The following is a 20195-nucleotide window of genomic DNA, read 5'->3' as shown; positions in this document are numbered from 1 at the left end:
AAAAAGATGCAACAAAGTTATGCCCTGTTAGGAAATGATGACAGATGAATCCAGAAAATACCAAAATTAAATGGGTAGGTTCTTTTTGGGGGGCGGGGGGAAAGAATCCAAGATGGAAAGCTGAAAGCTGGCCAGGTTGGGAACAAGGGCTGTCTGGTTATCATTCACCTCCTCTGCAGGCCTCCAGGGTAGATCACTTAAGGAATCTCGTTTTAGATCAAAAGACAGACTGACAGAGACACGCACACAGACACACACACTCACACGCCAACTAAGCAAGACTCTTAAGCCTACTTACGTATTCCCCAAGTTCAGAATTAACATGCGGGAAACATGCAGAGGACAATTCTAATGTTTTTGTTTAAAATTTTATTGAAACCCCCTGTCACCCCCTTTCAGCTCCCTAAGTGAAAATGCATGCAAAGTCCAAGCCTGGAGGTATTCTTTTTAAACTATTTCTTAAATCCCTGGAAATGTGATTTTTAAAACTTGGGGGGAAAGTGAAGCTAGGACAGGGTATACTAAGGACCCATTTTACTTGCCTGCTTCCTTGTTTATTCACGAGCAGGGCTGGACTCAGAAACCCTTCAATGAAATGGGAAACATGTCTGCAGTGGAATAATGCTTAATACGGACTTCCTCCAGCCCCATGAAAGGTAAAGGAACTGTTTCAGTGAGGCGAAAAAAGAGCTTAGAAAATTTGGCATCAAGAGGAGGAGAGCTTCCTAAGTTGTTAAGAAAACCTGACAGGTTATCCATAGATTCCAAGTGTTTGGTTAATGCATTTAGGTAAAGAGCATCAGAGTCTCTTCAAGTGCCTTCTACTTCTGTCATCAGTTTCCTCTTTTGACATCTCCCTTCAATGTCCTCCTGAGGAATCTGCAAGGCCACTTTCCTTGCCCGTGTCTGGGAGGAACTGGCCAAGATAACTAAGAGTTCTCAGCATCATTTTTCACCTATATCTGGTTGGAGGTATGTGTGTTTAGGGGCTGGGGATGGTTAATGGAAAAATAACAAATGCCTTAGCGCCCTTTAATGTCTTTTTACAGTTCACCCTTAGAGCAAGTCCTAAGCAAGTGACCAATAGTCATTCCTCATTCAGGCCACTAATTTTTTTTTACATAAATTTAGAAAAGATTATCCAAAGGTATTTCACACTGAATAAATCTAGAATGCGCTCAGTTCAAATATTTGGCAAGAACGTTATCAGCTACCGTTCATAATGCCCTGTGGTGAATTAGAGTACGAAAACAGAACTTTGTTTAATTGGCAAGTGGTTGGTAGCTGTCCACTCTCTGTAGAAGTGCATCAGAATATCCAGGGGAGTAATACCTGAAAAAGAAAGTTTTCTATTAGATACTTGTGAAAGGATTCATCACAGTAGGCACAAAAGATTCAATGTAAGATATTTATCTAAATTAATTCTATCAGTGAAACCTCAACTATACCCTGAATAATTAAGCTCCAGTAATGCTTTGTGCATAAGATGAGGGACTGTGAAGGAAGAAAACACCAACTCACAAGGCTGAAGGGCTATTAATGCACAGAACTATTTTCAAAGCAAGATACCTGGGTCCAGTGATAGCATCTTCTTATAGAGACTGTTATTCTGTTAAATGATTGATGTTGCCTTAGTGAGGACAGCTAATAGGTTTTTTCATAAGTTACACGATACAGTCTGTCATTACTGATCATTGTCTGCATTCTGATTGCCTTACAGATTATTCTCACTGTATGTTTTAATCAGATATGGTGACCCATAAAGACAAAAATTTCTGGGTTTATAATTCACATTAAAGAACTATTTAATAAATGGTTTACAAATATCCTATCGTACATACTTAGGAAATTGGTCGTTTTCATTGATTTGGGGCATCTGTAGTACTTAAGTTTGTATTTACCAATTGAACATTTTGTAAAATATATACTATAAAAGTATTAAATATATTGATTAATGCATTATGGTATGCTTCGTATCTGTGGAAAGAATTTACATGCACATAAAAGTATGTCAAATAAAATTTGGCAGGCATTCTAGAATAACCAGATTAAAAAAAAAATAAGTCAATGTAATTCACAACTGTCCAAAACACTCAAAATAATTAAACCTCCTAAGGTATTCTCTCCAGATAAAATCTGATGTTCAAGATTTGCTTTGTCCTCATTATCTTCTATCTTCAGAGGCGTGACTTAAAAACTCACAATTTATATTACACTAATTTCTTCTACAACTTGTCCAGTTAAGGTGGACAAGACAGAACAGTATTTTCTCAACAGTGTATTTATAGGCATAATTAAACAGACACCTGCATACATAAAAAAATATCCTCAAAAATGTTTCTTCTCTCAAGGCAGCCTGGCCTTGAAAAAAATTGTCCTTCAACAGTGGGTCTCTTTGAAGTACTCTTACACTGGGGAAGTCACAACTGTTTCTGAGTTAGTCACAAATTTTAAAACAGGCCTCACCTTCCTAGGCCTCATAAACGGGTCGGACACAAGATAGGTACTTTATATATTAATGGTAAGAAGTAGATTTAGAAAACCAAAACTTAAAAAATGGTGCTGTTTCATATGGTAGCTACCAGCCACATGTGGCTATTGAGCATTAGAAATATGGCTGGTGTGGGGCACCTGGGTGGCTCCGTCGGGTTAAGCGTCCAACTCTTGATTTCGGCTCAGGTCGTGATCTCATGAATCAAGATCTCATGGTTCTGAGATCAAGCCCCACATTGGACTCTGCATTGAGCATGGAGCCTGCTTGGGATTCTCTCTCTCCCTGTGTCTCTGTCCCCCGCCCCCCTCCCCTGCTCGCTCATGGGCACGCATGCTCTTTCCCTTACTCTATCTCAAAATAAGTAAAGAAACTTTTTTTTTTTCAACGTTTTTTATTTATTTTTGGGACAGAGAGAGACAGAGCATGAACGGGGGAGGGGCAGAGAGAGAGGGAGACACAGAATCGGAAACAGGCTCCAGGCTCCGAGCCATCAGCCCAGAGCCCGACGCGGGGCTCGAACTCACGGACCGCGAGATCGTGACCTGGCTGAAGTCGGACGCTTAACCGACTGCGCCACCCAGGCGCCCCAACAAACTTTTAAAAAATATGGCTAGCAGGACTGAGGACCTGAATTTTTATATTTAATCGTAAAAGCTGATACTCCGGTTATTTTAGGTGAAACTTTTAGGTGTCTTTGAAACAACTTGTGAATCTACTTTTTCAACTGTAAACTTTATATAATCTAAATACAGCTAAGTACATCTAATAAAATTTAGCATCTGAATTGAGATGCACTGGAAGTGATAAAATAACCCACCAGATTTCAAAAATTTAGCATGAAAAATGAAATAGCTCATTCATAATTTTTTATATTGATTATAATATAGTCTAGTCTAGGCAAACATCCCGAAGATAGAGGAGTTCCAAAAATACCTTCCTGCTGTGGAATGGGCCAGGATTAGAACTCAGGCCTTCCAACATCTAGCCCTGAGCTTCTTCCTTCTCATCCCACCAAGTACCTTCATTAGAGATTTTTAAATATGGCAGTACGAAACAAATGTTTAGGCTAATAACAGCTGGAAGAACGTATCCATTGATAATCTGTATTATAAGGAATAATTAGTTCTAAAATAGTCACCCAATGATTCTTGAGAATTATACGATTACAAAAATAAAACCATTCCGAGTTTATATTTGTCCATTTTCATAGACAATGTTTCAAAAATTTCTACAAAACACCTTTAAGTTCTATAGAACCTAATTCTTTACAAAATATAACAAACGGAGCACCTGGGTGGCTCAGTCGGTTGAGCGGCCGACTTCGGCTCAGGTCTGATCTCACGGTCCGTGAGTTCGAGCCCCGCGTCGGGCTCTGTGCTGACTGCTCAGAGCCTGGAGCCTGTTTCGGCTTCTGTGTCTCCCTCTCTCTCTGACCCTCCCCCGTTCATGCTCTGTCTCTGTCTCAAAAATAAATAAACGTTAAAAAAAGATTTTAAAAAAATATAACAAACATGAAGAAGCTAATTAGAATTCTTCATGATAATTAGCCAATTTTTAAAAATGTTTGAGAGGGAGAATGCAGGCTGCGGAGGGGCAGAGAGAGGGGGATAGAGAGAAAAACCCAAGCAGGCTCCACGCTCAGTATGGACAGAGCCCGATGCGGGGCTGAATCTCACAACCATGAGATCACGTCCCGAGCCGAAATCAAGAGTTGGATGCTTAACCAACTGAGCCACCCAGGTGCCCCGATAATTGGCTAATTTTTAAAATGGAATCCCAGATCACAGATTTGAGGTTAATATTGTGAGGTTAAATGTGAGGTTAAAATTGTACAATGGTATTATAAGCTAAATAGAATGGGAGGTTAAAATTTTATGGTGGTATTTTGACAAAGCACCAGATTACATTCTAATATGACAGAGTTTTCATTTTCCCTTAGTGCTCTGGAAAGTGATTCCGGAAAGGAGTAAAAAGAAGACTGCTATTCAAGAAAGTGCCTTACTTTTGGTTAATTCTAATAGGCCATTCCATTTTGGGCCCTTTAGTTTCTTTTTTCCTTCATCTTTCTATAATTTTGTTTATGTATTCAGTACAACACCCAGTGCTCATCACAAGTGCCCTCCTTAGTACCCATCGTCCATCTAGCCCATCTCCCACCCACCTCCCTCCATCAACCCTCAGTTTGTTCTGTTGTTAAGAGTCTCTTATGGTTAGGGGCGCCTGGGTGGCTCAGTCGGTTGAGCGACTGACTTCGGCTCAGGTCATGATCTCACAGTTTGTGAGCTCAAGCCCGCATTGGGCTCTGTGCTGACAGCTCGGAGCCTGGAGCCTGCTTCAGACTCTGTCTGCCCTTCTCTCTCTGCCCCTCCCCTGCTTGTGCTCTTTCTCTGTCTCTCAAAAATAAATAAATGTAATTTAAAAAAAAAAAAGAGTCTCTTGTGGTTTGCTTCCCTCTCTTCTCTCCCCCCACCTTCCCATATGTTCATCTGTTTTGTTTCTTAAATTCCACATGAGTGAAATCATATGGTATTTGTTTTCACTCAGCATGATAAATTCTAGCTCCATCCACGTCATTGCAAATGGCAAGATTTCATTCTTTTTGATGGCTGAGTAATATTCCATTGCATATTCCCACCATACACCACATCTTCTTTATCCAAAACTTAAAGAATGTATGCAAATTATTTTTATTTTCTTTTCCTGATAAAAGATATTCATATTTCATTCATTTAATGGTTACACACATATTTTGTTTGTTATATTAAGCTTTTTGTATATTATTTTATTTATACATTATATATAGTAGATATACATTTATGATATACTACTCCTTTGATATACTTTTTAAAATAGTAATATTTTTAAAGCTAACTTACTGGAACTCTTTTAGTCAAGCAGTCATAAAGCTCACAAAAGTACCTGAATTGTACCCCTAGAAAGAACCTGCTGGAAGAATATATATGAAAAGAAGACAAATTTTAATCTTAAAATTATTTTGTGATTTTACAATGAGTGTTACCACATATTGATATTAAATAGGAAGAAGTATATTAAACATTGGTTTAAACGTTGCAAATTTATATTCTCTAATATTAAGTAGAGAAAATAAGAAATGAAAGGATTAGACAAATACAGATAAATATGTAGACAAATATTAGACAAATACAGATAAATACAGATAAACATTCTTGAATGTTTATGGGCATTTTTCAAAACTCAGTTGTTTAAATCATTCTATCTTGGTAACTTTGCTCTTATTTATTTTGGTATTAGTGGTATAGTACTTTCGACTTAAAAGGACTGAGGCTTAGGTTTAGTGCTCTACAAATCAATCTTATTAAAACAATTAATCTTGAAGAGAACTAACTGCTACATTACTATGAGGCACCTGCAAATCACAAACATGATTTTTTTTTTCAAATATACATAGTAACTTTCTTTTTACCACTCAACATCTCTTTTCTATTTGTTAGACTCCTATTAATATAAATGTGAGCCTAAGGCAGAAAAATAATATGCAGGAAACCATGAAAATCAGAATCCATAGGCCCTTTCTAAATCAAGTTCACATTACTGTTAATTTAACTTGGACTCTGCATTTGGGTGCTCTTTAATAAAGCATGTGTTAGTATAGATATGTCTCAAATGACATTCCAGTGTGACTTGGAGATGTGTGTGTGTCAATCAGAACATTATTAAATTTGAGGGGGGAAAAGAGATCAAGGTAGAATTAAAGGTACACGTTGGTCTTATGTAGTATTTCCAAGACCACGTGTTGACACGGTGGATATAAAATCCAGACCTCAAAACAGAAAGCCCGCATTATAATTTTGAACTTCTCAAAGTCCGTTTTTCCCACCTTACTATCTCCTCCGGGTAACAGCTGTTAATACTGTTGATGTATTCTTGGAGCAGAGAGCCGGGTCCTGCCTTTATCTCTTGAACCTTTTTCAGTCCACCACTTGTTACGAAAAGTCGTCGAGCTTTGCTGTCATGTGGCAGTACCTTGAAAAGTCAAGCACATAAAATTGTCAGCTTTCCTTTTCCAAGTGGGATTATTGCTAGTCAAAAGAAATAATACAGCTGAGGAAATGTAAAAGAGAATTTATGTGCAATATATCTGTAACATAATGAACCTAAGTTTGCTGCCAGTTAGAAGTAAAATGTAGTCTTTTTAGAAATGTGTCGGTTCCTAGGAGTCTAGTGCTCTGGTATCGTTTGCTTAAGAAGACACAGGGGCACCTGGGTGGCTCAGTCGGTTAAGCGTCCGACTCTTGACTTCAGTCCAGGTCATGACCTCACGGTTTGTGAGTTCAAGCCCCACAGCACAGGACCTGCTTGGGGTTCTCTCTCTTTCTTTCTCTCTCTCCCTCTCTCACTCTCAAAAATAAACAGATAAACTTAAAAAAGAAAAGAACACAAAATTCTGCCTGAAGCAAATACTCCCAAAGGCACATGTTTGTAAGAGTATATGCTATGCGGTACCTGTCTTTATTTTAACTTCCACAAATCCCGTTGGGTTTAGTGGATTTTGAACTCAGTTTTATTTTGAACTCAGTTCAGGTCAGTCTTCATTTTCTTAGCAAGTTCAATAAAACTAGAATACCTCACTCTAGACCATAAAATAAAACGTTCAGAGATAATGTCAGCTGTTCCTTCTCAAGAGCTGATGACTCTGTAGACGGGCCACTCAGCAACCCACTCCCTTCCCCTTTTAGTTGATCAAAATCGCTGCTCAGTTTCTTAACTAGTACCCGGGGCGGGGGGGGGGGGGGGGGCGGATTTGGCTTATTTTTTAGAAGTGGAAGCAGAACATAAGTGTTGGACACACACAACCATATCCCGAGGCAACCACATCCCGAGGAATGTGAAACCTTCCGCTGTCCGGTGACTCAGGTGCTTGAGGGTCAGCCAAGCTGTTGGAGATCGTGGAAGACAGAGAGAGAACTGAAGGCTGTTAAAAGATAGTATTGTCTTTCAGATGAATACCTTAAACTAGACCTAAGCAGGTACAGGACCTAGTTTAAAAGTTGTAACAATATATAGTTTTCATTCGTCATTGTTTGGAGAAATCTAGTATGCGAAGAGTAGTACCTCCTTTACGTTAGCTTTATAACCATTCAGAGGAATTTGGCCCCCATCTATGTGCATTAGTTTATGAAAGTCAACCTTAAGTACTTCCGTGTTTCATTTCTTAAAAACATCGTGTGGTTTTCAGTGGCGGGAGGGGGGGGTGAGTGTTTAATATGTGCCTGAGATTAAGCTAAATTCTTTACGTATAACATCTCATTTAATCTTTACAATGACCTTATAAAACAGGAACTCTTATTACCCCCTGTTTTATGGGTAAGCCTACTAAGGTTTAGGGAGGTCAAGAGTTTGCTAAAGATATTACAGCTGGTAAATGGAAAATCCGGGCCCTCCAGCTCCAGAGCCTGAGCTCAGAACAACTCTGGGATGCTACTTCCAGAGACCCCGTTTTCTTAAATGAAATCTCCTGAGCACCATTTAATCAGTTCTTTACAGCCTGAGTTACCATCCTGGCCATCGATGGCCGTGGGAACACCATCATTCTTTCTCGGCCTTTGCTAGCGGCAGTCAGTCCTGCTGGCTAAGCCCACGTCCAGCAGCTTGACCTTTCTACCTTACTACTTTTAATCTGCAATGATCTAAGAAATATGGTTGCTATATTTGTTAAAACCGTTCGTAAAATGAGTCAATAAACTCTAAATGACGCTCTGAAAGCATCTCCAGAAGAGTGCACGGACTTTGTCATACATGGCTCGGAGACCTTTTTATTTTTCTTTAGAAGATCTTTGCGGTGTTCCCAGATGAGTGAGACCAACAGACACCAGGATAATTGCTAAATTACCTATCACTATAAACTGTCTGTATTATGGGGTTTTTATATGTTGACATACTGTCTTCTCCCCAAGAACACTAAAAAGGACAGTAGAGGCTGTGAGGAAAATGTGAAGGAGGAAGTATGAATTATTTATGTGTGAATCTTTTTTGACTTATGTGAACGTTATTAACCTATGTTGCCTTCCCTGTCGCGATAGTCAGTGAGAACCAAGGAGTAAAGCCCTGCCCCCATCTCTCGGAAGGAGACATTGACCCAACGGGGGGAAAAAGAAATTAACAAGCCATTGAAATGTTCTTCCCCCACTTTCAGAAAAGAGAGCATCTCTTACCTTACTGAACTGTCCAACCACGTGCTTCAGGATATTGGGGGGCGCATCATACAGAAACGGCTCAAGGGCCGGTAAATAGGTGCATTTTTGTAGGATACTCTTTATGGCTTTCTTACTCTATTGAAATGCAAAGCAAAATACAGACCAAAGTAATAATCAAAGCTTGACCAAAATTCATGGCTCATGTTCCTAGAATTTGAAAATACAGTGAATTTCCAGTCCAACCTGCAGGGGTTTCATTGTTTAAGATGGGTGTCAGAAAAATTTCTATCTGGCATGGGTTTCACCTACCTGCCGGTTGCCTTCATGTTAAATTTATAGCATGTGCGGTGTATTATTGATCTCTTAAAATAACCAATGAGCAAAGTAAAATTAAGCATAAAGCTATAGACTCTAAATTAATATGTATTATATCTTATTCATGTAAAACTTTGTATATGTTAAGCCATGAGAGCACCAATATGTCCTATTCCTTCCAACCAACAAGTAGAAAACACTCAGTTCATTGTAGAGAGTCATTATCAAACATTCTGTGTTCTCTAAAAGGTTTCATGACTTCTAGGTATATAGTCAGAAAGGTTCTATGTGCGTAATTCAGTGAACATTTGCAGATGTGAAACTGCCCCATTCACAAAGATCGACCCGACCGTACGGGAGAGGTCCCCTCGGCAGCAGGGAGGGTATTATCCACAAGCTCAAGAACAGATACTTCCCCTCTGTCCCCAGCACTTTGTATTTCACAGTGACACCAAGTGTGGCTGAAGAAGGGTCCTGATGTGACTGTAGCGCATCCCTGAGGCCAGCTCTAAGGCCACGGCTGGTTGTGATTCTGTTTCCTTGTATCAAAGCCTGCCCCCTTCACTTCGGAAGGCCCCCCAGTCAGGTTGGCCCACAGCTGTTTCCCCCTGGAATCCCACACCTGCTTGTATGTGGTTTTGTGCTTCCTTCCTCCGATCACCCATTCTCTCTCAGGCCTTAGCCAGCCTGGTCTTCTGCGATCCTACTACTGATTGTTTAACAGTGCTTTTGAAATGTCAAGGAGCGTTCTGATTCTCACATCATGAATTTTACAATTGGCAAAACTGTAAACTCAGGGAAAACTTTCATCACATTTGTGCTATCAGTAAAGGCCCTGTTAATTTTATGGTTTCCCAGAACCCCGGGCTAAGCAGTCCTGCATAACTTCTCTCTCGATACGTTTGTCCTCAAACGTTGTTTCATAAACTAGATGAAATAAAGCAAGGAAGGTAAGAAACGCAACCCAACTTTCTTCCACAAGTAAGTTGGGACTAAACTTTCAGTCCCCGACACACCTAGTTATATCTTTGCGAGCCGTCTTAGGATCATGGTGACCTTAGCAGGCTGACAACTTTAACTTAACCGCTACTGGTGATAAGGTCTACTTAATTGTGTAACACAGATCACAACCACCGTACCATGGTGATATACTATCGAGTTATTAACTGAGAATTCTAGAAGAGTCTAATGATCCTAGAAATTCACTGAACTTTACTATCCTTTGTCAAGAAGTATACTTGATTTATGACTCCATACTTCTAGAAAGTATATCAATTAATATTTTATTAACTTGTCAATTTCTGGGCTTTAGATTTTTTAACAACCCTTATTGAAATATAACATATACCGTAAATTCACTCATTTTAAGTACATAATTCAGTGGGTTTTTAGTAAATTTACAGAGTGGTACAACTCTCACCACAACCTAATTTTTAGAACATCTTTATCGTCCCAGCGAGGAACTTCATTCCATTTGTAGTGACTCCCCTACCAGCCCTGGGCAACTTCTAACCTACTTCCTGTCTATAAATTTTATTTTTCTGGACAATTCATGTAAGTGGAATCAAAATGTGTGAACTTTGGAGTCTGGTGTCTTTCACTAAGTGTAATGTTTTTGGGGTTCATCCATGTGATAGCATTACTATTTCGAGAAATTGCCAGACTGGTTTTCAATGTGACTGCAACATTTTACATTTCCACCAGTAATGTAAGAAGGTTCGAAGGTTCGAGACTCTCCAAATAATGATCAACGCTTGGTACTATCTTATTAATTGTAGCCATTCTTGTGGGTGTGAATTAATAGCTCATTATGGTTTTTTGACTTCCATTTCTGTAGTGACTAATGAGGTTGAACGTTGTTTCACATACTGATTGGTCATTTGTTGGTAAAATGCTTATTCAGATCTTTTGCCCATTGTTTAAGTGGGTCATTTGTCTTCTTATTTTTGAGTTGTAAGAGCCCTTTATGTATTTTGAATACAGGTATTTTCTTGAATGTATTATTTGCAAATTATTTTTTCAAGTCTGTGGCTTTTTTTTTTAATTTTCTTAATGGTGTCTTTGAAAGCGTACACGCTTTCCATTTTGATAAAAACCACATGATGAATGTTTTTGTTTATCACTTGTGTTTAGGTGTCATTTCTAAGAAATTAATGCCTAAACCAAGGTTTCTTATAAGAGTTTTGTACTCTTATACGTAGATCTATGATCCATTTTTAGTTAATTCTGGTATATGGTATGAGATAGGGGTCCAAATTAATATTTTATGTTTGAGGATATAATAATTGTCTCAGTGCCATTTGCTGAAAAGACTTAATCCTTTTCACATTAAATTGCCTTGGAACCTTTGTGAAAAATCAATTGACCGTAAAAGGGTCTATTTCAGATTTTCAAAATTCAGTTACATCGATATATGTACCATATATCTTGATTACCATACTATCTTGATTGTTGTAGCTTTGTAGTAAGTTTTCAAATTGGGTAGTATAAGTCTCTTTACAAGATTGTTTTGACTAGTCTGGTCCTTTGCATTTCCTTATGAATTTTAGGATCAGTTTCTCAAGTTCAGGGGAGAGGGGAAGCCAGTTGGGATTATGACAGAGATTGTATTGAATATATAGATCGATTTGGGCAGTATTTCCATCTGAACAATATCGAATCTTCCAGTCCATGAACGTGGAAGGTCTCTCTCCATTTATTCTGACCTTCTTTAACTTTTTTCAGCAATGTTTGGTAGTTTTCAGTGTAAAAATCTATACTTCTCTTATTAAATTTATGCCTAAGTATTTTATTCTTTTTGATACTACTGTAAATGAAACTATTGTCTTAATTTCATATTTTTTTAAGTTTATTTATAATCCCTATACCCATCGTGGACCTTGAACCCATGACCCCGAGATCAACAGTTGCCCGCTCCACCGACTGAGTCAGCTAGGCACCCCTCATATTTAAATTGTTTATTACCAGCATATGAACCTATGATATATTTTAATATACTGATTTTATATCTGGTGATCTTGAACTCTTACTAGTTCTAGTATTTGTGTGTGTGTGTGTGTGTGTGTGTGTGTGTATTCCTTAGGATTTTCTACACACAAGATCATGTCACATGTTGGGTTTAAAATTGATTAGCCTTTAGAAAATATGCCTAATGGGGGCACCTGGGTGGCTCAGTCGGTTAAGCGCCCGACTTCGGCTCAGGTCATGATCTCATAGCTCGTGAGTTCGAGCCCTGCATCGGGCTCTGTGCTGACAGCTCAGAGCCTGGAGCCTGCTTCGGATTCTGTGTATCCCTCTCTCTCTGCCCCTCCCCCATTCACACTCTGTCTCTCTCTCCACTTCAAAAATAAATTTAAAAAAAAATTTTAAAAGATTAAAAAAGAAAATATGCCTTATGTTTGGTTATTTATGGCAGTGAACAAAATAAAATAGTTCTTACAACTTCATACTCTGAATTATAGAGAATGTATATGGTGTAAACAAACTCTATTATTTCAGTAAATCAAGTAATTTATTACTTTGAAATAATACTAGATTATGGATTTTTCTAATTGTCACAGCATTTAGTAGCTAGTGTTTGTCCTTAAGTATACATAATATATGATGATATCAGAGAAGGAGTCATGAGCTGTCTATTTAGGGCAACTTGGGTTTGAGCCAGGTTTTCCTATAAAGTAGCATACCATGTACAGGTCTATATTCATTCATTTTTCTGTCATCTCTAAAAGCTGACTCTGTCCACATTAATAAAAACTATTGTAAAACCCACAGTAAGCGACTAGCAACACTATTTTTTAATCTCTTAACACACATAAGAATAGAAATTAACAAGATGAAATTGTCAATACTTGATACGACTTCAATTGTTTTTCACAGAAAACAAAAGAAATAACAAAAATTATTGTTGCTCTCCTTAATGGATGATCATTAATGAAAACTGCCTAAAATGAATAATGTTTCTTATTCAAAAATTAATTTTGTTCTGAAAGCACTGTAGCCCAAAGAGTCACAGTTATTAAAAGGAAGGGGGAACATAAATCTTCATGACCTTGTGTTAGGCAAAGTCTTTTTAGATTAGGCTCCAAAAGGGCGAGCAACAAAAGAAAAAACAAACTGAACCCCATTAAAACACTGACAATAAACTGATGACCACCCATAGAATGGAAGAAAATACTTGTGAATCATACACCTGATAAGAATTTGTATTTGAGATATATAAAGAACTCCTACTCAGTAATAAAAAGGTAACAGCCCAAATTAAAAATGGGCCAAGTGTCTGATTAGACATTTCTCCAAAGAAGATATACAAATGGCCAATAAGCACATCAAAAGATTTTTCAGCATCATTAGCCATCAGGGAAATGCAGATCAAAACCACACTGAGATACCAATTCACACCTACCGGGAGAGCTATAATGAAGAAACAAAGGTAATAACCAGTCTCAACAAGAATGTGGAAAAATTGGAACCCCATACACTGCTGGTGGGAATATAGGAAATGGTGCAGCCACATTGGAAGGCAGTTTGGCCGTTCCTCAAAGTGTTAAAAAGAGTTATGATATGACCTCGCAAATGCCACTCCTGGGTTTATACCCAAGAGAAATGAAAACATACATCCACACACAAACTTGTACAATATGTTCACAGCAGCATTATTCATAATAATAAAAGAGTAGAAGCATGCCAAATGTCCATTAACTGGTGAATGGGTAAACAACATGTAGTATGGTGATGCAATGGAATATTATTTGACAATGCAAAGGAACGAAATATTGGTATGTGCTACAATATGGATGAACCTTGAAAGTTACGCTAAGTGACAGGAAGCCAGGCACCAAAGACCACATACAATGTATGATTCCGTTAAAATTTTTTTAACGTTTACTTATTATTGAGAGACAGAGAGAGACAGAGCATGAACATGGGAGGGACAGTGAGAGGGGGAAGACACAGAATCCGAAGCAGGATCCAGGCCCTGAGCTGTCAGCACAGAGCCCGACGCCGGGCTCGAACTCACCAACCGCAAGGTCATGACCTGAGCCAAAGTCGGATGCTTAACTGACTGAGCCACCCAGGCGCCCCTGTGTAATTCCATTTAAATGAAGTGCCCAGAAGAGGCAAATCTCCAAAGACAGAAAGTAAATTAATGGTTGCCTGGAGCTAAGCAGGGGGGGTGGGGGGTGATTCCTGGGGGGGGGGGGGGAATGAAAACGTTCTAAAATTAGATTGTGGGGACGACTGCATCTGTGAATGCACTAAAACCATTGAACTGTATACTTTAAGTGGGTGAATTATATGGCATATGAACTATATTTCAATAAAGCTGCTAAAAAATGAAGGGAGACCACTGTGATGGGAAGAACTTAATAATTAAGTCATGTTAGAAATACTTTCGTAACGAAGGTAATCGAATGAACCTACTCAGATGCCAACCTAAGATGGACCATTTCAGTATGATGCCCCTAAATCAAAACAGATGAAAAGGCAACTGTGTGAATAGTTTCAAAATGTATGTAGGTGAGCTTGTTAGATAAAAGTTAGATATTTTCTTGCAGCTTTTAATACGGCATTTGAAATAACTTAGGTGCAGGCAGATAGAAGGCTCTGTGTGAAAACATGCGAGCAATTCCAAGGGACTGCTCATTGGTTCTCCTGGATCAGAACCAATTAGAGAATGCTTACAGAAGCTGACCTGCCTTTGGGACAAAATGAACTTCAACGTGGCCTTTAATGTGAAAGCTGCCACAGAGTAACAAATGAGAAATGCCATTAGACAGTTCCTAAAGCTCTTGGATACATTTTTCCCTACTGAGATAATGTCAAATCAAACAGACTTGGACTTTCATTGTAAAGCCCTTAAAACAACCAAGGTTAGAATCCAAGAAACCTTGGGGAAGCAAAAATAATAATCAAGTCCCTACAATAAGAAAATATTTGGATGGACTTAAAAGGCCTTGGAAAGATTGCTGACAGGATAATGATTGATAAAGATCGCGCTTTTTAATTTAATACCAACTGTATTTCCTGAAAATAAATATTGTATCAAACATAGACAAAAGGAACCTTAACTTCTATGAGTAAACCTGAATGTTTGAATAAAACTAATTTTGTGAAACTTACACACAATAAAAACAATCTTATTTCAAAAGGTGAAGTTCTCAAACCTATTTTACTCTAGTGATATTTACCCAACCTAACATGATAACAATTCATTAAAAACCAAGTTATATAAACTTAGTAGCGTGTAAAAAGTATACAGTGCTACCTAAGACACTATTTATAAGGGTTTCTCAAACTATAAATGCTCTTGACTCCACAATTGATTATTCAGTCTATAGCTAACATATGCCTTTATTTCTAAAACTTAAAGGCAAATAAAAGTTGTTCAAGGCAGGAATCTGAAAGTGATAGATACTGCTAATACTTTATGTCTTGGTAATCCAGAAGTTGAACATGATTATTATTACATATCGGGCACAGCTTGTACCTGTGGAGACCCTGCTAGGGGAGGCCGTAGTCTTTGGACCGCTAGAGGTCAGGGTGGGAAGGGTAAGAAATGAGGAGGGAGGTGGGGGGGGGGGGAGTGGAGGTGCGAATGAGAGAAAAGAGGGAGGAAGAAAAGGCAAGCACGGTGATGGGTTAAAAAAATATGAGGCAAAAAGAGAACTACATACATAGGTTGAAATGATACATATGTAAATCAGCTGTACTTGGACAACTCAAAACTGGAAAGGCGATTGTGGTTTCTCACCAGAAAGCCAAAGAGTCACAGAACTGTTAGCCAGGGAAAGGCCTTGGCATATTGTCAGTCTTCCTCTCTACCAAGCACTGCCAGCCAGCATCCACTCGACGCTGGAGAAATGTAAGGGAAGCCCTGAATCTATTAAATCATTGCGGTGATCTGGAAAGTCTTACAAAAATTGAAAAACTGTTAGTCTTAGAAGTAAACTTCCCTCAATGAATCTGTAGTGAAATAACGTGTAAATATAACGAAACAAACATAAATTCACTTTTAGAAGTTTATAAAGCCAGTAAGTGATTCTGTAACTTTCAGAACCCCTCAGCTGTATCGTTCAAGTAAATTTCCTGCCTTGTTACACCATGTAAAGTTGCTTCAGCAAACATGCTTTCCGATTTGTTAATTTATTGTTTTAACTAAAATTTAAATGGAATTTAACTTACTATCATTAGTTTATTTTGAATTATTATCTTTTCTGTGCACTTTCCTCAGTCCAAGTCGATTCTGCAAACTGCTTTCAGAAAAGTATAGGGACTATCCTGGGAAACATTTTTTCTTTCTTTGAAATTCTAAAACTATTAAACAACCCATCCTAATTAAACTCATGCTTTGTGAATCTTTCTAGTAGCTGGTAATATTTTTTCAGAAAGCTTGTCTTTTTTAAAAATACATGATTTAGGGCACCTGGGTGGCTCAGTTGGTTAAGTGTCCAACTTTGGCTCAGGTCATGATCTCACAGTTTGTGGGTTTGAGCCCCGCATCAGACTCTGTGCTGACAGCTCGGAGCCTGGAGCCTGCTTTGGATTCTGTGTCTCCCTCTCTCTCTCAAAAAAATAATTAAAAAAAAAAAATTAAAAAAAAAATTTTAATGCATGATATATAAATGTTTAACTTAGTGAATCTTATGGACATTTTTCTTTTAAGGAACAAACAAAACATATAATTAAAAGATCAAGCAGACTTGGAGTTAGAAGAGGTAGATCATGGCTTCAAGAATACCCTCTGACCACTTGTATTATACCTTTGGAAAGCACCTTAAATTCTTTTCGACTCAATTTTTTAATGTTAACCGGACCAAAGTTCTAACCAATTCCACCTCCAGAATCCTATTATTCAATTCCGATTCCATAAGAAAAGTCAACGTGAATGCAGAATGCAAAACCCAGTCATTCACTTTACAAACCACACTGCACCTATAGAGAACTTTCTTTAAAATACATCACTGACTTAAAAAAAAAATATATATATATACACATACATATATATGTACATATGATCTATATATCTATATACATATATAGATCATATGTATAGATCATACATATATAGATATCATATATAGATATATGACATAGATCATATATATAGATCATCACATATATAGATCATACATATATAGATATCATATATAGATATATGATATACATCATATATATAGATCACATATATAGATCACACATATATAGATCTACATACATAGATCATATATATATATATATATATATATATATATATATATCACTGACTTTTGGAGATAAGGGCGACTCATTTTCAAAGAAAAGCCACCTCAACCTCAGTTCTTCTGACAAGTTTGTATTTCTTGACTAATAAGATCAGCATGATCCATAATGATAACTTAACACCTTTAAAATGACATTATTTTTAAGAATGGGTCAGATCTAGCAAATTTTCATCCAGCTGTTAAAAAGGAAGCGCTTACTTTTGTCTGAAGATCCTCTGAGCTCTCCGTGGACATGTACAGCGAAAGCAGTACGGGCAGGGTGTTTGTGATGGCAACGGCCCGCGCGTGCTCCGGGGTATGTCTCCCAATCTGTCCCAGGGCCCAGGCGGCCGCAGCCTTAATGTGATCTTCTGGCTCTTCGGACAGGCAGACCGACAACTGGGGCACAGCCTGCAGCGTCCATCAAAAGAGCGAGTGGTATGAATCCAGAGCGGGATTAAAGAGGCTCCCGTGTCTCCCAAACATGAGAAGGCATCATTTTGGCCTTGATCCTTTTTTTCCTCAACGGTTCGATAAATGAGCACGTCACAGGGGCTGTCATTTTTCAAGTCGATAAAATGACTAGAACTAATTTACCTTAATTATCTGTAACAATCCAACTAAACTAAGAACATCTCTGCTAGCGTTTCCTCCCCAAATAGGCATTTAACCAAACAACAGATGTCCCGGGCTAGCATATTACGGGCAAAACCAGATTCCACTGTGACAAAATAAAAGTGCTCAGGGTTTTGAAGCCTTTTATCGGCCTTTGTTTAAAAAGTTAATTTAGAATCCTTTAAAAAAATCACCTTTCACCAAGTATAATAGATCTGACAACAAAATAACTACTATAGATCCAAAATTACAAGAACGAGCCAGAATTCCATTTAAGTAACATTTATATGAAGTACCTTCACTAAAAACTTTCCTGAATACTAAATAATTTTCACTTATTTTGGCTAACTTTTAAACGATAGTTTTTTCCGTTTTAACATGATTAAATGTCAAAGTAGAAATGATTACTTTTGTTATACAGATAGCATGTGCTTATATTTCGCTCAGGCTTCAGTTTTATCTCGATACTCAAAGCAGAATTAACTAACGGGTCTCAAAGACACCATAGTTTATATACCCAAGGAAGACTCAAATAACCAAATCGATTTATAATTCCAAATTCTGTACAGGCATAACTTCCTAACTCATTTGAGACTATAATAATTACCACCTCAGGGCACCTGGGTGGCTCAGTCGGTTAAGCATCTGACACTTGATTTTGGCTCAGGTCACGATCTCACGGTTCACGGGTTCAAACCCTGCATCAGGCTCCACACTGACAAGTGCAGATCCTGTTTGGGATTCTGTCTCCCTCTCTCTGCCCCTCTCCTGCTGATGCGTGTTCTCTCTCTCTCTCTCTCTCTCTCTCTTTCAAAATAAATAAATAAAACTTAAAAAAATTTAGTCATAAAAAAAAGGATAATTATCACCTTAAATTTAGTATCATAAAAGCCAATCTTGTCACATGGTCAGGCTACCATAGCAAAGGCCAAATGATCATGTATACTTTCTTTTTGTTGGCCTGTATTTTTTATTTATTTTTTTAAAAGTTCATTTATGTATTTTGAGAGAGAGAGGGTGAGTGTATGAGCAGGAGAGGGGCAGAGAGAGAGAGAATCCCAAGCAGGCTCTGCCCTGTCAGCACAGAGTCCGATGCGGGGCTTGAACTCACAAATCACGATCTGAGCTGAAACCAAGAGCCAGACGCTTAACCAACCGAGCCACCCAGGCGTCCCTTGTCTGCCTTTAAATTTGGTTATTAGTAAGACCAATTTCCTGAAGAAACCTGCCATATCTCTTCATTGGCTTCCTTCTTACAACTAAAAATGTGCATCTGCCAATACGAAAAAGGTCAGATCTGTCTGCAGAGTGAGGAACCTTTCCAGAAACCCCATACTTCTGGGATACATCACGAATGAAGCAGCAAGAGGGAGAGAAGGCACCTTCTCCCCATCCCCCCAAATTCTGACTTACTGGCCTCGGTTGTTATGAATGTGCTTTGAAAATTACCAAGTGTTATTTGAATGTGAGTTGTTACTAGGCCCTGTACCGCGGAGGAAAAGGAAAGAATAACGCGGCTCTGTGTGGTTTGCCTCAAACTGCGGCTGCCTCCACCCCGCTCTTCACTGACTGAAGGGCAAACTAGGTGGGAGAGGACAGCGGCGACCCTAGACCAAAGGAGGGGAGCGCCTCCTGGTTAGTTTGGGGAAGAAACACAGGGAGCAAAAGTAATGGCTTCTTACATGCTTTCCTACGTGTAAGCTTTCTGACTCTGTGCAGAGAACTGCAAATCGAAAATCCCAATAATATCCCCACGGTGACCCTTCAGAAAGCGGTACCACCGCTCTAGTCGCTATCACAGTCTTTGGTAATAGAAGAACAAAAGGAAAAGCGCAGGATAAAAAGGGAGGGGAGCAAAGAATTATCAAGGAATAGGTAGAAAATAAAGATCTGAGGTTCCTCTTTATTCTGAGGATTAGCAAGGGATATAAAAAAAAATCCACACTTCTGTTTAACATACAGCAGCAGGTTTTCTATGCTGATAAGAAACCCACACCCTAGAGGGTTGCCAGAGACACTGTAAGCCTACAGCTTTTGAAGCATTCTTTGGGAGATCAGTATTTATTCATTCAAGAAATATTTTTCGAGCACCTACTACGTGCCAAGGCGACACTCCGTGGTGGGTCAATACCGAGCTGAGATAGGGCCAAATCCCTAGAGCAAGGAAACAAAAACATTACTATCTGATGTGTGCTGTGAATTGCCTACCTCTGAGAAGAGAAATTAGTTCACGAAAGCTGACGGAGAGAAGGCGGGTAAAGAAGGGAAGACCTAGTCTTGTCATCTCCTACCCAAGTGACGGGAAACAGGATAATGTGTAGACGTCAGAGAATAATAAAGACGACCACCAGGAAT

General features: G+C 38.5%; 1 protein-coding gene across 1 annotated transcript in view; it reads right to left on the bottom strand.

Annotated features, from left to right (window-relative positions):
- Positions 1-352: 352 nt before the first annotated feature.
- SPAG6 (sperm associated antigen 6) overlaps positions 353-20195 on the bottom strand; it is a 64334-nt gene continuing 44491 nt past the window's right edge. Inside the window, exons 7-10 of the mRNA XM_049626635.1 lie at positions 17445-17636; positions 8689-8805; positions 6354-6499; positions 353-1332 (exon numbers count right to left, since the gene is read on the bottom strand). Coding sequence (XP_049482592.1) covers positions 1263-1332; positions 6354-6499; positions 8689-8805; positions 17445-17636 — 525 coding nt within the window. The 3' untranslated portion in view covers positions 353-1262. The remainder of the gene's footprint in view (positions 1333-6353; positions 6500-8688; positions 8806-17444; positions 17637-20195) is intronic.

Source organism: Panthera uncia, chromosome B4 (assembly GCF_023721935.1).
Source record: "Panthera uncia isolate 11264 chromosome B4, Puncia_PCG_1.0, whole genome shotgun sequence".
Classification (NCBI taxonomy): domain Eukaryota; kingdom Metazoa; phylum Chordata; class Mammalia; order Carnivora; family Felidae; genus Panthera; species Panthera uncia.
The sequence above is the reverse complement of the archived record's forward strand: the minus strand, read 5'-3'. Positions and strand labels throughout refer to the sequence as shown.